The sequence below is a fragment of the Hipposideros armiger genome, unplaced genomic scaffold, assembly GCF_001890085.2.
Source record: "Hipposideros armiger isolate ML-2016 unplaced genomic scaffold, ASM189008v1 scaffold_54, whole genome shotgun sequence".
In the NCBI taxonomy this organism is placed as follows: domain Eukaryota; kingdom Metazoa; phylum Chordata; class Mammalia; order Chiroptera; family Hipposideridae; genus Hipposideros; species Hipposideros armiger.
In genome coordinates this window covers 1065633-1081945 of record NW_017731404.1, presented here as the reverse complement: position 1 = coordinate 1081945, position 16313 = coordinate 1065633, and the positions used below count along the sequence as shown (strand labels likewise).

General features: G+C 44.9%; 1 protein-coding gene across 1 annotated transcript in view; it reads left to right on the top strand.

Moving 5' to 3' along the window:
• The window catches only part of B4GALT5 (beta-1,4-galactosyltransferase 5), a 38024-nt gene extending 23641 nt beyond the window's left edge, over nucleotides 1–14383 (top strand). The window contains exons 3-9 of the mRNA XM_019640912.1: nucleotides 6939–7052; nucleotides 7977–8101; nucleotides 9050–9166; nucleotides 9783–9970; nucleotides 10649–10771; nucleotides 12121–12222; nucleotides 13145–14383. Of these exons, the coding sequence (XP_019496457.1) occupies nucleotides 6939–7052; nucleotides 7977–8101; nucleotides 9050–9166; nucleotides 9783–9970; nucleotides 10649–10771; nucleotides 12121–12222; nucleotides 13145–13292 (917 nt within the window). The 3' untranslated portion in view covers nucleotides 13293–14383. The remainder of the gene's footprint in view (nucleotides 1–6938; nucleotides 7053–7976; nucleotides 8102–9049; nucleotides 9167–9782; nucleotides 9971–10648; nucleotides 10772–12120; nucleotides 12223–13144) is intronic.
• The last annotated feature ends 1930 nt before the right edge of the window (nucleotides 14384–16313 follow it).

The window sequence follows — 16313 nt, the reverse complement described above, 5'->3', positions numbered from 1 at the left end:
ACTGCAACCTATGCCGTGGCCAGTGACTCACGGCAGCCCAGCTCCAGGTTGAGCTGTTGTTCACCATCTTAGCTGTAGGGGGTGTAGCGTCACTAGCCCATGTGGGATCCAAACCAGTGGCCCTGCTGCTCAGCGCTCACGTTCCCAAGCCAACTCGTAACCAACGAGTCACACTACCGGCCCTGGAGAAGCTTCTTGTCACTGAAAGCCATTGATATGGGAGTTCGTGAATCCTGCAAAATTTCTATGGGGGAGATGCTCAAAATAATATTGACAGCATTCCTTGGGTTCCTTGGGTTCATCCACTTAAGCTGTTTGGTTTTATAGATGAGATGGGTAGTTGGACGGCCTAGCATTTCTCATTCTTAAATATAAATTTCCAGGTACCATTCTATCTAGTAACTTTTAACCAGAGGAGATTTTTTTACTTCTCTACACACATGTGCACACCTCCCACACTTAGGGTCCCAATCCCCAACTAGCCACACGCTCAGAAACATGTTTTGTTGGCCACATCCCTCGGAACGGGTCTGTTGCCACAGGCAAATAGAATTAATAAAGCCACTGCCAGTGTGTTTGGTAATACGTTCAGAGGGACGGATACGCACATCCATCCTACCCCTGATTTTTAGACGCTTAGCCCCTCATCGTCTTTATGTCTGCCGCCCCGCGGGTAATCACCCTTCAGCACGCTCACTCTTGACTAACGCTCATTCTTTAGATGTCACAGATACTTGTCCCATGACATCTTTCTAGTATATCTAAATCTCCACATTTTTTTTTCAAAGATTTTATTGGGGAATTGGGGGAGGGGACCAGCCAAGTTGTTGTTCTTCATTTTTGTGGTGGAGGCTGCCAGTCGCCTTCTGGCTTCCCATCGGCAGCTCGTGGCCTCTAAGCTCAAGGTGCTGTGTTCAGTCTTAGTTGTGGGTGGGCATAGCCACCATCCCAGGCGGGAGTCCAACCAGCAGCCTTGTTGTTAAGAGCACATGCTCTATCCACTGAGCCATCCGGGCTGCAGCTCAGCTCAAGGTGCCGAGTTCAGTCTTAGTTGTGGGCGGGCATAGCCCACCATCGAACAGGCAGTCTTGTTAGGAGCACGTGTTCTCACCAGCTGAGCCATCCTGCCACTTGTTGGCAGCTCAGCAACAGCTCAGCTCGAGCGCAGCATCACTGGCCCATGTGGGAATCGAACCGGTGGCCCTGTTGCTCAGAGCTTGCGCTCTTAAGCCAATTCTTAACCAACTGAGCCACTTGGCCGGCCCAATTTCCACATTTTTTAAGCAGAGAGGCAAGTATTTGGGTTTTTTTTCTCAAATGGAAGGGAAAAATGGTGGTTCTTCCTGGATTCTGTTGGTCAGCACTTTCCAGACCCTGCTCAACTAGATTTGGTAATTAATATAAGGGAGAAAGCAGATTTTTGCTACCACTGCGTATTGGGGTAGCCATACCAACCATGACTACACATTGGAATCCCCTGAGGTGGGGTGGGGGTGCTTTAAAAAACCCTGGTGCCTGTCTTCTGCCCCTAGAAGTTCTTATTTAATTGGTCTGGGGCATAGCCTGGGCATTAGGGTTTTTAAAAGCTTCCTAGATGAGTCTAATGTGCAACCAAAGCTGCTGAACCACTGGTGTAGAGCTGAGTTGAATATCAGGCCATGGGAATCTGGAGGTAGGAAGGATGTCTGTTGTTTTCCCCGCTTTATAAATGTAAAAACAGCTGCCTCCTTTGACCTCCCTTGCTGGAAGAATATGTCCTGATTTAAACCATATTAGATTTAAATTAAAAAGCAAAACCATGGCCATAAGACATTCATTAAGTTTGTTTTTCCCCCTTTCAGCAGTTCCCTCATTTAGTAGGTACTTGCTTTAGAAGAGCAGGAAATCGATGTTTGGATAGGAGCATCTGCAGTCTCATTCGCCCATTTCTAGGTGGGTGGAGAGGACACGCAGGGCCCCACAATAAGCATGCAGTTTTATCAGATCACGAGCAATTGATTTCCTCTGCCTCTTCCATTTCTTTCAAAGGTTTCTACTGCTGCTGAGAAAGTGATGTTAAGTTTTTGTCTGAAGAACTTAAAATTAGAAATCAGAAAATTAGGGTTTTGCAGGGGGTTTCCCCCAAAATGTAGGGCAAGGTTATCATCCTCTTGACTTCCATTTAGGAGGTTTTTGTTTTGTTTTTTTAGCTGAGCCATCCTGCCACCTGTTGGCAGCTCAGCGGCTGCTCTGCTCGGGCCGGGACTCGAACTGCTGTTGCTCAGAGCTCAAACTCTTGAGTGAGCTCTTAACCAACTGAGCCACTTGGCTGGCCCACTACAAGGCTTTTTATATCAGTCTTTGAAGGAAGTAGAAAGGAATTTATCTGTCTTGAAACCCCTAAAAGTAGGATCATTAAGGTTAGAAAGTAAGACACTGGTTTCCTCTCCCACATTTCTTTTTACTTCTTATTTCCCATTTAGGTTGTAGCTCTAAGGCTTGGTTCTGTCATGGCCCAGATTCTCTTCTGCTTTTGTTGATTTGCTTATGAAAATGCTTATTATAATACCTCTGGGAATTTCTTTGCCTTTTAGGCAAATGTAATTACTGTGACGCTGTTCCTAACCAGCTTCTCTCTCCATACACGTTCACATCACAAACAAACATTTTGTACTACAAATGGAAACTTTTAATTTTTTTTCTTAAAGAGAATCATTGTGTGTGTGCGCGTGCGCGTGTGTATGTATTAAATATCTATATACACATGTGCGTGTGTGTGTATATATGTATATATAAAATTAAGAAGCAAAATCAGAATCATCCAAAGTAATGGTTACTACTGGAGTTTCTTGACATAGCTTTTTGAAGTGTTAATACCTTCAGAAAAGTCTCACCTTAGGACAGGTTTACATGTTGAACTGAGGTCTTTGGGCTAATTTCTGTGTAAATGTAATTTTACCTTTAGAGTTCATGCTGACTTGGTTTATGTCTTTGTATAAAAACGCTGGCTTAGTGTTTTTCAGGAAAGCTACAACTAAAAAGGATAGAAAGAGTTCTGTTTCTTTCCTCCCCTGTTAAGAGACTGTTCAGTGGTTACCAGCGGGGAAGGGGTGAGGGGAAGATAGAGGAGGGTAAAGGGGATCAAATATATGGTGATGGAAGGAGAATGGACTCTGGGTGGTGAACACACAATGTGATATATAGATGATGTATTACAGAATTGTACACTTAAAACCTATGTAATTTTACTAACCATTGTTACCCCAATAAATTTAACTTTTAAAAAAAGAAAAAAATCTGAGGAGAGGTTGGGCATAAGGGAGATAACCCAGAAAAAGGTGATCCGAGAAAATGAAAAAATAATTATAAAAGCAAACAGAACAAAACAAAAGAGACTGTTAAAATTCCCTGCAAGTTGCCTCTCATTGAGTTTTGTCCTCTGAGTGCTTTAGAGTAGGCAGCCATGTGCCTGCATAAAAGGATTCACTGTATTAGCAGTTTGATTCTTGGAAACCCTCTCATAGTGCTTTTAAAAAAATATGTGAGTTGAAGATTGTGGGATTCTGGGCTGCAAAATGAATCTGAATAGGAAGTTTTAATTCTCATAGAAGCAGCATGAATCCAAAAGGACTGGTGAGAGAGATGTTAATACTCTGAAAAAAAGGAGTGCAATGTAATGGAAAGATCAGTAACCCAGAGTTAAGTCAGATCTCTGTCATGCACGGCAAGTCTCCTTGTCTGAGTTACATACGTGGTGCTTCAGCTTCCTTATCTTTAAAAAAATTAAGAGGTTGGAGGAGCCCTCTTCATACAGTCTGCTAAGAAAAAGGCATCTGCTTCACACTCTCAAAACGCCACACCACTAAATGACAGTAAAGAGAGAGTGTGTGTGTGTGTATGTGTGTGTGTGTGTGTGTGTGTGTGCGCACGCGCGCGCGCGTGCTGTGATGGCATAAGCCCTTAAGAATGAGGATTTTGGGAAGCTGGAAAACAGATGGACCTGATAAAGGACTTAACAGACCCACAAAAACTGACTGCTAGTTGTGGCAGCAGGGAAAGCCACCAACCATCTTAGTTTATACCCCAGAATCCCCCAAAAGCTAAGGAATTAGCCATATCAGGTACTTTGGAAGATAAGAATAAAAGTGGCAACTAAGATAAAGGTTGGCTGAAAGCTATTTGAAAAGTAGTCGGATACCCATGTCCCTTCCCCCATCTTGGCAAAGCACTGGAGACTTGATAACCTTCAGAGATGGTAAAACAGAGAGAGGGACGGTCCCTTAGCTTGGGGACCCCTGGCTTGGTTTAGGTGTTCACAGTTCTAGGATGCTGGTAGCCAGGACTGTACCATTTTGGCAGATTAGAATCGGCTTCTCTGGGAATCTGACCAGACCAAGAGAAAAGACCCAAAGATATTCACAATGGGAGTTTCCAAACCAAATTTCCGGCCATAACACCCTATGATGAAGCACCTCTGTCCAAACCTTCCCGTGAGCTGATCAATGCCCCACTCTTAAATATTAGCAGATGACTAAGGATCACTGTGCTAGTGATCAAAACAAACAAGTAGCAGCAAATGAGAAGAAACAGACTATGCTGGGAGAATATTAAAACAGCAATAATATGGGGCCAGCCGAGTGGCTCAGTTGGTTAAGAGCTTGCTTGGGAGCACCAGCTCTGAGCAGCAGGGGCGCGGTTCGGATCCCACATTAAGGGTCAGTGACGCTGCGCCCTCTACAGCTAAGATGATGAACAACAGCTTGACCTGGAGCTGGGCTGCTGTGTAGGCTGCAGTGGGCTGTCATGAGCTACGTGAGTAGCTGTCAGCCAGCGTGAGCAGCTGTGAGCCACAGTGAGTGGCCGACCAATGACCAGCAACCAATTGCCTCACCCAGGAAGAGCACAATGATCATACCAACATGGGCCAGTGAAGCAATGTCCTCCACAACTAAACTGAAGAACAAAACAGCAATTTGTCTACCTGTCTGTTCCCCTCCCACGATTCCCCAACGCTGTTCCCCTCCCCCAATTCCCCAATAAAATCTTTTAAAAAAACACACAAAAAAACCCCAGCAATAATATGTATTCTCAAGGGTAAGAGAAAAAGGATAGCAAACATGAAACAAGAATATATAAGAAATGAACATTCAGAAAATAAAAGGACTCTTTGAAATTACAAATACGATAGAAGTAATGATTATTAAAAGAAGGGCTGGGTAAAATTGAGAAATCGGTAGGGCAGAAAAATGGCAAGATGGGAAATCGGGTAGAAAAGATGAGAAAGTTAGAGGATTAGGAGGTCCAACAGCTGAGTGATGTTTTCTGTTCTCCAGAAAGACAGCACAGAGTACATAGGGGAGTCAGTCGCCACAGTAATACCTCCTCCCCGCCTCCAAAGTCTAGAACAAAGAGACATGAATCCCAGACTTTAAAGACCCACCCAGTGGTCAAGACAGTGGGTGAAAATAGACCCCCAAACAGGGCACACCACTGTGGAATTTCCTGAACAAAGAGAAAGTTCTTTACACTTCCAGAGAGAAATTGCTGGTCACTTTTGACAGAGATGAGGAATTGGAACTTAACAGGCGCAGTGGAATCTAGAAGGCCGGGGGATAGCCCCTTCACAGCTCGAAAGGAAAATTATTTCCAGCCTAGAATCCTGTAACCCCAACCAACTGTGAGTCAAGTGAGGAAGACTAAAAGCAATCAGATATACAAGGTTGCAAAATCACTTCCCATCCCCCTTCTTAGGAAGTTACTTGGAGGATGCGCTCTATCAATGAGAAAAAGGGAGACATTAAACTTCGGAAAAATGAAGTTCAATACTGTACAGAGATGGAAGGACCCTCCAGGCCACTGAGGAAGGGAAATCCGGGGATAACATCTGCACATCAGGCGCAAAGGAGAGCCTGTCCAAAATGGAGGGGCCAGAAGGCACTGGGCCTTCTTTGGGAGGATGACGTTGAGAGAATCCCTGATGCCTGTGAATGTCTGAAGTGGAAATCCAGTGAGAGAGGGCATGGTGTTGAGGGAGTCAGTATTCCGTATAAATCTTGGCAAACAGAAAAACAAGAGCCACTCCAGTCAAACCAAGATTATGCAGGAGACAGAAATAATCATTGCTTTCCACATTCTCAGCTATGAGTAATATCTGTAGAATCGTCATACTATAAATACTAAAGCCTGCCCTAACCACAGCGATCATATATGACTATTGGGAGACTGGAGGATGGAAAAGGCCTGTGTGTGGTGAGGCAGGGGAGGGGTGGGAGGGGAACCCTCGTCCCCCATGGTGGAAAGTCAGTAGGTGAGACCTAACGGAAGCATCAAGATTAACTGTGTAGGCGAATGGAGTGAACAAAGAAGTGAGAGCAATTCCTTTAGAGAATAAGGTATGGGGGGGGTGCTCTTTTTATAATTACATTGTAGAGATATTTAACTGTAACCTGAGTGCACAGAAAGCTGTACTACCAATCAGAATATTGGGTTGTCAGAAAAGTCATGACGCGTTTTTGCAACGAAAAACATAGAAAAAGTACGTCGTGACCTTTCCGACAACCCAATTAAAACACTGGGGGTGGCCAGCCAGTTGGCTCAGGTGGTTAGAGCGCGGGCTCATAACACCAAGGTTGCTGGTTTGATCCCCACATGGGCCAGTTAGCTGAGCCCTCCACAACTAGATTCAAAAACAGCAACTTGACTTAGAGCTGATGGGCCCTGGAAAAACACACTGTTCCCTAATAAAGTTTTTTAAAATAAATAAATAAAAACAGGTTAAAATGGTATCATCTGGTTAACATTTTTATTGATGGGTTCAGATTTTTAAGCTGCAGTGAAGAGCTACCAGAGTCTTGCTTCACAAAAGATGCCTTAAGAAAAAAACGTCTTTGGTAGGCATATAAGAATTGCAGAATTGATCACGTACCAGCCTGAGTTGACTTTTTTCCTCACCTATCTAGATTATCCTCTTGACTTGAACCACAGCGAAACCTTTCTACAAACCACAACTTTTCTTCCTGAAGACTTCACCTACTTTGCAAACCACACCTGCCCCGAAAGGCTCCCTTCCATGAGTGAGTAGAGCTCTCACTTAGCTTCCTCTGCTCTTAAAACTGGTGCGTCTTTTTATTGGATTCAAATACAAGGGAGAGTGTTCTTGCTGTCTCAATATGCCTACCTGTGAAGAGACGCATCCCTGCCATTGGAAACAGGGGTTATGCAAGTTATGGGGTGCTGACTCTTCAGTCCTCTGCAAGGTTGCCTGTGTTCTTGGTGTTGTTTTCTACATTGTTCTGTCTTTCCTTTGTGCATTCACCCTCCTTTGTAACCTGGGGTCTATTAGGATGTCCTAGAGAAAGGACAGGCAACCAGCTTGGTCTTTTAGTATAAATCTTAAACCCTGATTATAACTTGTTTGATATGAGGGAAGTTATTTTCTTAACAAAGTACTAGTTAAAAAATTTTTCTGATCTTTTCTTTCTGTCTTTTCTTTTTTCTTGGAGTCCCATGTGTAATCTAAAGCAATGACAGCACAGTATTATGCTTTTTCTGTGGTTTAGACGGCTCCGCTTCGTAACTTAAATCAGAGATGATGAGTGTTCTGAGTCTGGACATGACCGGTCAGGGTCACTGATAAATTAATTGGGACAGTGTGTCTGTACTTGTCTCAGGAGTATGCAGAGACGGCTCTAAGCTCAGCCGCTTTTCTCCTTCCTCTTTGAGAAGTTCAGCTGCTGTGTTACTTGGTCTTCATTTCTTCCCACACCCTTGGCAGAAGCAGAACTTAGTCTTAATTTCTTGATTTGCTGCTTTACCCAATAATAGTGATGAACTGAAACTCAGGGAGTTAGAAAGCAGAGGACAGGATTCCCATCCCTGTTAAAAACACAACAAGCTGAAACAGTGTTGAACTCCAGAGAGTAAAGCCCTGAACATAGAGAAAAGAATCTATCATTTTCTGACCTCTTAACTCTTTTTCTCCCCTCCTCTCTATTCAGAGGGCCCAATAGACATAAACATGAGTGAAATCGGAATGGATGCCATTCATGAACTCTTCTCCAAAGACCCAGCCATCAAGCTTGGAGGTCACTGGACGCCTCGCGATTGCGTGCCGCGGTGGAAGGTAAGGCGTGCAGTCAGACCGGAAGTGCTGCCTGGGGCAGCCCACTGGGACTGCCACGGTCCCGAATCACCACGGGCTTCACTGGCTGACATTTCATAATTGGTGCCCTGCTACCCAGCGAAAAGTATTCGCAGTTGATGGAAATATGTTGGAGTAGGTTTCCCAAAGGACTCCTGGAGCCACAGACATTTGCCTCGTTCTGATGACTGAGCAAGGCCTTTTTGTCATCTTTATAGAAAGCCACCTTCACAAACTCAGTGCTTCATGCCCTATTCACCATCAGTACCCCGAGTTTAGTGGAACAAAAAGTGCAGTCAGTTAGTCCGACCCTGAGAATTTGTTAGTGTTTTCCTGCATGGCTGTAGCCAGGAGATATCAGTAGTGTTGTCAAGCTTCTGACACTGGCTTAAATCCATTCTTCCCACAAGTACTTATTGCAGTGCTTCCTCTGTGCCCCTGTGAGATGCCATGGTGCAGCCATGATCAGAGCAGACCTGGAACAGGTCAGTGTTTCCAGCCCACTGTCGGAATGTAAAATCAATTTAGTGACCATCATTAAATAAATACATCTGTGTCGAATGCAGTGCACGCTGTGAGGGGAAGTGCTGTGTTGTAAAGCGTACTTTTATTTGTATGTTTATACATCTGTGGATATATCTATGTAATTGGGTCACTGCAGAGAACGTATGTCTTCCTCTGGGCTGCAGTCTAGCATGAATTCCTTCAGCTGTCCCATGTGCACATGGGATGGTGCGTGTAAGAGCCAGGCCCGCATACTTCCAAGGGTCGACTTGCCCACGTGGTCTTTCTTTAGAGGAAGTCAAGGACGAGGCAGCTTCCTAGCGCTGCTCCCCGAGAGCTGGTCACCGATTCTGCAGGAGTGTCCTGCTACAGAGTGGAAGTTGAGGGGGCTAATGGGGCGGCCTCTTTTGCTGTGATCCCCTGCAGGTGGCGATCCTGGTCCCCTTCCGGAACCGCCATGAGCACCTCCCAGTCCTGCTCAGACACCTGATCCCTATGCTTCAGCGCCAGCGCCTGCAGTTTGCGTTTTATGTGGTCGAGCAAGTGAGTGGTCTTTTCTCTCCTGTCCTGTCTCTCCTGAGAGCAGTTTTGAGCGCTTCAAGTGAATCCATCTTCAGTGTGCAGAGCCAGTGGCACTGACATCTCACGATTGAGTCAGCCTGAGGCGGGAGGGGAACGGAGAGCAGTTCTGCCCTCCTCTTTGAAATTTCAGTTGCTTAGTGCCTGCAGATTGGAGTCCAGGATGGAACTTTGTTTGCCCTTGAACAAAGGCCTATTGTGTAGTGGTTTTGCAGAAGCTGCTTTGAGTGGTGTCTTCAGACCCCAGACCCAGGAAATCTCCCTTTAAGATAAGGAGCTGCAAGTAGAAATGGCAGTATAGTTCCTCCTTCTCTTTATGGGGCTGCTAATCTTCTAAATGCGGTTTTATGGCCCAATATCTGCCTTCACAACAGCCTTGGGAGAGAGGAGCTGGGGTTTATCTTTATCGCCCCTTTCTATCAGGTGGCCTGTGAGTCAGCGATGACTGGCCTGGGTCTGCCTCTCTCTGGCCCACTGATCTCTCCCAGGCGCTTTCCGTAGGCTTTCCTTTAGGCAGGGCTGAGGCAGCAGTGATTTTGCTTCAAGAGTCCTTTTAAAAATAAAGTTCTGCTTCTTGTAGGTTGGCACCCAGCCCTTTAATCGAGCCATGCTTTTCAATGTCGGTTTTCAAGAAGCAATGAAGGACTTAGACTGGGACTGTCTGATTTTTCATGATGTGGATCATATACCAGAAAGCGATCGTAACTATTATGGATGTGGACAGATGCCAAGGCACTTTGCAACTAAATTGGATAAGTATATGTATCTGTGAGTATCATTTCCTTTTAATTAAATAAGTTAAATAGAAAAGGATGATGAGAGATGCAAAAATGGCAAATCCAGTTAGCTCCAACCCTGCATGTCCATGAGCCGATGAATGTAAATGAAATGTAGTGTATTGTATCCCCCAACCCGGAACAGTGTTGGGCAATATAAAGGAATGACGTACTGATACACGTGACGACATGGATGAACCTCGAAAACATTATGCTAAGTGAAAGAGATGAGTTACGAAAGACCACATATTATATGATTCCACTTCTATGAAATGTCCAAAATAGGCAAATCTACAGAGAAAGGAGAATAGTGATTGCATGGGGTTGAGGGGAGCAGGGCGAAATGGGGAGTCGCTGACTACTAGTGAGTACGAGGCTTCTTTGGGGTAATGAAATGTATTAACGTTGATTGTGGTCATGGTTGCACAACTCTGAATGTGCTAAAAATCATTGAATTATTGCACTTAAAATGGGTGAAGAATTACATGGTATGTCAATTATGTCTCAATAAAGCTGTCATTAAAAATTCAGTGAGCTACTTGGGTTGATGCATCTCAGTGTGAGGAGACAACTCGGGCAGCAGCACAGAGAGCGTTGTTTTACTTAAGGCAGTACCAGAAAAAGCCACCCTTTAATGCACAGATGGTTGATGCCGTGCATGTCCTTTCAGGCTTCCTTACACTGAGTTCTTTGGTGGCGTGAGCGGCTTAACAGTGGAACAGTTTCGGAAAATCAACGGCTTCCCTAATGCTTTCTGGGGTTGGGGTGGAGAAGACGACGACCTGTGGAACAGGTACTCCCCTCCTTCTGGTGTCTTCTAGAAATGCCTGGACATCCTTTGTTCACGTGTGCAAATATTTCTTTAGATTAAATGAGTAGTTGTGGAACTGCAGAGTCAAGAAGTAAATGCACATTACATTTTGATAGTTATTGCCAAAGGTTCCTCCAAAAGTGATTGCAAAAAGATTCCGACCAACAGTGCGTTTGAGTGCCCATTTGCTGACACCACTGCCAACATTGCATAGAAACAGCCTTTAAAATTTTGGCCACATTTTTGCCCTTCAGTAGCCACATGTGGCTCATGGCTGCTACGCTGGACAAAGCAGCTCCAGACAATTCTTTCTCAATCTGTTAGGTGAAAATGGCATCTCTTCTTTTTAATTTGGGCTTCTTAGGAACTTATGGAAGATGAAGAGCTCTTCCACACACGCATCTGGTGTGACTGGTCCTTGAATCCATTTGCGCTCTCCTGGGACACCGGCCACAGTTCTCACCTAGCCCTCTCTCCAGCTCAGCGTTGGGGGCAGAGGGGTGGTGATGCGGGAACTGTGGCTGGCTTTCCCCAGCTCCCCAGCACCATTCCAGGCATACAGTAGGCGTTCCATATATATGTATCAAATGAGAGTATAATTTGGAGTCAGGCGGATACTGAAATAATATGAAAACGATCGTAAATTTCACATAGAAACATTCACAGTCTCCCTCCGTGTATTAATGACTTCGCAGAGCCCCATCAAGTTTCCAGTAAACCCACCTTGGGAAATATTACTCTTTATCATATTAGGATCAGTATCCTGAACACCTCCTCTGAATTCTGCTTCCCTCATAGTGACTTCATAAATTGTGAAGCTTTACGTCTAGATGAGAGGATGTTCATAAATAAATTCATCTCCATGGTGATGGGTTTAATGGGCCGAGACATAAGTTCTTCCTAAGCAGGGAAAACACACAGCAACTCTGACTTGACTGACTTGCTTTGTGTTGGGTTGTGGACGGAAAAGGTGCTGTCCACCCCTGAGAAAAATATTTGTGACCCAAAATATATGAGACCCAAACAAGTCAGTGGAGAGGGAGAACGTGTGCACTCATCAGCCGGGGCACGCACTGTTGGACCTGCACCCAAGAACCCGCATCCAACCTTACTCTCAAGAACTTTGAATGTCTTTTCTTTTTTTCAAAACTTTTTTGTATCGTAGACTTCTTTTCTAAAACTGTGAGCTTACCCAGAGGGCATAGCCAGTTTGAATATTTAGATGCAGAAGTTCTGTTGTTCACCTTGGGGTTTCTCAGCCTCTGCATAAGTTTGGTCACCTTTAGGACTTGATCGTTTTATCTAAAAGCCATTTTCTTTGTCTGGGACAGAGTGCAGAATGCAGGCTATTCTGTGAGCCGGCCGGAAGGTGACACTGGGAAGTACAAGTCCATTCCTCATCACCATCGAGGAGAAGTCCAATTTCTCGGAAGGTTGGTGCAGTTTATTTATTCCTCATACAAATATCCTCTATACTTTGCATTTCCAGACATGCCAGAACATATGACAGCCCCTCTCCAAGGTCCTATTCTGACAGCAGTTTTGTCGTTTCCATATATATTTTCATTTAACTGTGAGGCAGATGTTTGAGGGCGAAATCAGAATATTGGTGAAAAATTTGATCGTAAACTCTTTTAAGGAAGCCACTCATTCTACGTCTTAAGCTGCGTAGTCTCCTCTGGCCTTCAGGGCGTTGGAGAGGAGTCCACTCGGGTAAAGGCCTCTGTGACTTCCGCTGACGTGACAAAACAGAATTGGCACCCTTTCTTGCAAGCCTCGGTTCTGGAAGGGTGCCCCTGAGCTTCTATTTGTGTGGTTGCAGTTAATTTAATACCCTGTTTGCTTTCAGTAAGGAAATTCCAGGTTGGACTGATTGGGGCGGGTGGAAGGAGTGACATCTCTGCACTTTCAAGAGTGGCTCTCTGTATCTTGTTAACTGGGCGAGGACTGTTCTCTGGAGGGCCAGTTCTCATGCATGAACTCTGTCTTCATGGGAGTAAGAGGACTCTGAGTGCAGACTGCACTTTCCCATCTGATGTATTTTTAGTATCTTACCTCCTCTCCACTCTGTGACCTTGGGCAAGTCATTTAACATCATGAGCCTTGGTTTCCTCATTTGCTTAAGGGGTGGATGCATTAAATGAAATAATGTAATAAGTAGAGTGCCTGGCATGAAATAGGAGGTGTTTCTAATAATAAAAACATTTCGCATGGAGTAGAAGGGCCAGCCACGCGCCATGTGGCGAAAAGGACTGCCTTGGGTTGTGTCCCCTGCTGTGGTCTGCCCTGCTCCATCCTCTGTCGTGAGGAGATTGGCCCCGTGCTCAGAGCCTCCCCTGCTCTCTACACCAACAGGTATGCTCTGCTGAGGAAGTCCAAAGAGCGGCAAGGGCTGGACGGCCTCAACAACTTGAACTACTTTGCAAACATCACATACGACGCCTTGTATAAAAACATTACTGTCAACTTGACACCCGAGCTGGCTCAGGTGACCGAGTACTGAGATGAGGAGAGAATATATGTTTGCTTTACCCACCTCCACCAAGAAAGCAGCCTGATGAGATGTCTTGGGGCTCCACACCAGAAGAGAACTAGAAATACAGCATCTAATGAAGGATCACAGGGTTCCAGGAAAAAAATGTGAACCGAGTACACGCACAAAACACCTGTTGGACCCACTGGGCTTGAGGGAGTAAGCTCGGGACCCTCTCTGATCAGGACTTGCTTTCTGTTTTCACAAGACCGACGTCTGGCCTGCTGCTCTTCTCCCCGCCTCCTACCCCAACGTCCCCAGAGCCAGAGCTGGGACCCACCATGGCCCCGCCCCAGAGTCCTCGCCTACGAATGGCCTTTGGAGCTTCTTGGGCTTCAGGGCAAGAGGCAAACCCCCACCGCAGGGCAACTGTGGTGCAGGAAGAGCAGACTAAACGCCACTCGCCATTCTTCATCTCTGGTGTTCTCTTCCGTTTCTTTTTTTTTTTTTTTTAAACCTGCTTTGGGTGGGGATTGAGGGTGGAGGGGAGGGATTGGGGAAGATAAATAGAACATGTAACAATCACTTCTTGAAGAAGTATAATTGTAAATAAGCCATGTAAAATGCCTTTTTAAAAATTTAATTTTATATAGCTGGCTTCAATTCAAACTGAGGATTTATATATTAGATCACTTATTTGGTTGGCAAATGTAGAAACTGTTCAAATGCAGTGGAAGAATATATCTCCTAAATTGCTGTCACTTTGGAAGGGAGTGGAGTTAGGGCATGTCACAAAAGAACAAGAGTCCAGTCTTGGTCACTGGTAGCTGACTTCTGCCCCCGCCCACCCCCTTCTTCCAAAGTGCTGCTCTGGACTTCTGCTCAGAATTTTATGTTCCCCGTCGGGCAGTACGAACTCTTCCCAACCTTCTGCTGAGCGGGAGCTGCTGTTTTACAGCAGGCTGCTCTCCCTGCTCAAAGCAAACCCTTCAGGGGAGGGCTCGCCCCTGCGTCCCTGGACTTTTTGTCCTTTCATCATAAAGAGAGGGGGCCGGCCGAGTGGCTCAGCTGGTTAAGAGCTCGCTCGAGAGAGTGCGAGCTCTGAGCAGCAGGGTCGCCGGTTTGATTCCCGGCCCGAGCTGAGCTGCTGCTGAGCTGCCAGTAGGCGGCAGGATGACTCAGCTGAAAAATAAATACATAAATAAAGAGGGAGGATGGGTGGTGTCTTCTTTCCTTCTCTCTCTCTCTTTTTCCCTCTCCCTCCCTCCCTTCCTCCCTCTCTCCCTTCCTCTCTCTCTCCCCCTCCCCTTTTTAGAATTTTTTTTTCTATTGTGGAACGTGGTCACAATTTCTGAAATCTGTGCCTAAATTACCAGCTCGCTTCAGTGATTCCTCTGAATATTTCCCCTTTTGGTTTCTGGACAGGCTCTTTATAAACATTGTTAACTAGCACATAGAACAAATGAGCAAGTGGCGGGTACAGCACTCTGCCAGGGAGCGGGTGACACTTGCGTGTGGTGGGTCAGTGCGATTCTGGAGAGATTAAATCAGAGCTTTGAGATTAGACTAACAGAGCTCCAGGATGCAAGAGCCCAAGTGTTCTGTTCACACCCCATGTGCTTTTTGAAGTCAGATTCCAAGTTGCACTTGAATTTGTGCCTCTGTTTTTCCCTGAGCCAAATCCCCTCAATTCATATTCCCTGTTGGCTTCTGCAGAATTCTGAAAAATGCCAGTTTTCTTCCTTTTCCATAAAACATATTTATATATCGTGATTGGGAGTACTTTCCGAAAAGTACTTCATATTTTTTTTAATTGCCTTGTTTGCCTTCGACTTCCTTAATTTTCATGGTTTACATGGATGTGCGTGTAGAGGTCTATTTGTGTACACACGTGTGGGTTGGGGTTTTTTCCGTTGCATGTGTTGGTCCCATGGACATATGATCCCCACAAGCTGTGGGAGTGATTGGCCAGGCCTTGTTTTTTGTTCGTGTTTTTGTTCTTTTGAAGAATAGAGTGGTATTTAGAAAATAAATTGCATTGCAAAGCTCTTATCGGCTCATATGAGAGAGCAGGCGTCTGCCCTTGAAAATGCTGGTAAGTTGTATCATATGTTTTAAAAGAATTTGAAATTTCATGCTTTAAAAGACCTTCACGAGGGAACATTACATACAGACAGATGTTCATTTGGTTTTCCTTTGATGTATGGTGCATATAGCAATAAAGATTTCTTCCCCCCTCTCCCCCTGCACCCCCAGATCCTCACCCTTCTCCTCCTCCCCTCTTTCATCACTGAAAGCTGTGAGTGGCTTTCAGTGTGACAGAACTATGATGTCATTTGGAAGAATTTGCCAGGATAGACCAACTGATACTTGGCAGCATTGTAAAATGACCTTGTTTGAAGCTTTTTTATTAACATTATCACCACCAAGAACCAAATGTTGGCGAAAGGCTAACACCTGATTTAAAAAAGAAAACACTGATTTGAAGAAAAGGAAAGGTCTCTTTTCACTGATTGTGGTAGGGTCACTTGAATCATCTTGCAATCATGTGTGAGTTTGTTTTATGAGTGTGAAATCTCTTACTGTGCACTGTTAGTCATTTATCCAAGCTGACTATTGTGTGGGGAGCTAAAATGTTAAAAACATACAGCCAGGCCCTGTGCTGTTAATGGTGTGAAACTCTCATGTTAAAAAAAAAAAGAACTATAAGAACCAAATGTGACCTTGAGCATATTTTGGCAGCTGAAACTCTTTAAGGCTACTGATGGGTGACCCCTTAAATCATTCTTGTCTTTGATTATTGGGTACTGGGAAAGGTTTCTCTTTTCACACTGTTTTTTTTTGGGGGGTGGGGTGGGGAGGTTATTTGCAAAAACATTCATTTTGACATGACAGGGACTCTTGGTCGAGCCCCTCTACCACAGACATTAATAGCTGAGCAACAGGCACATGGCATCGATTGTATCCACTCACCACTGATGATGACATTGAACGTAGCTAGCTTATTTCCATCACTACGTCTTTTTTGTTGGTTTTTTTTTTTGAGCTTGT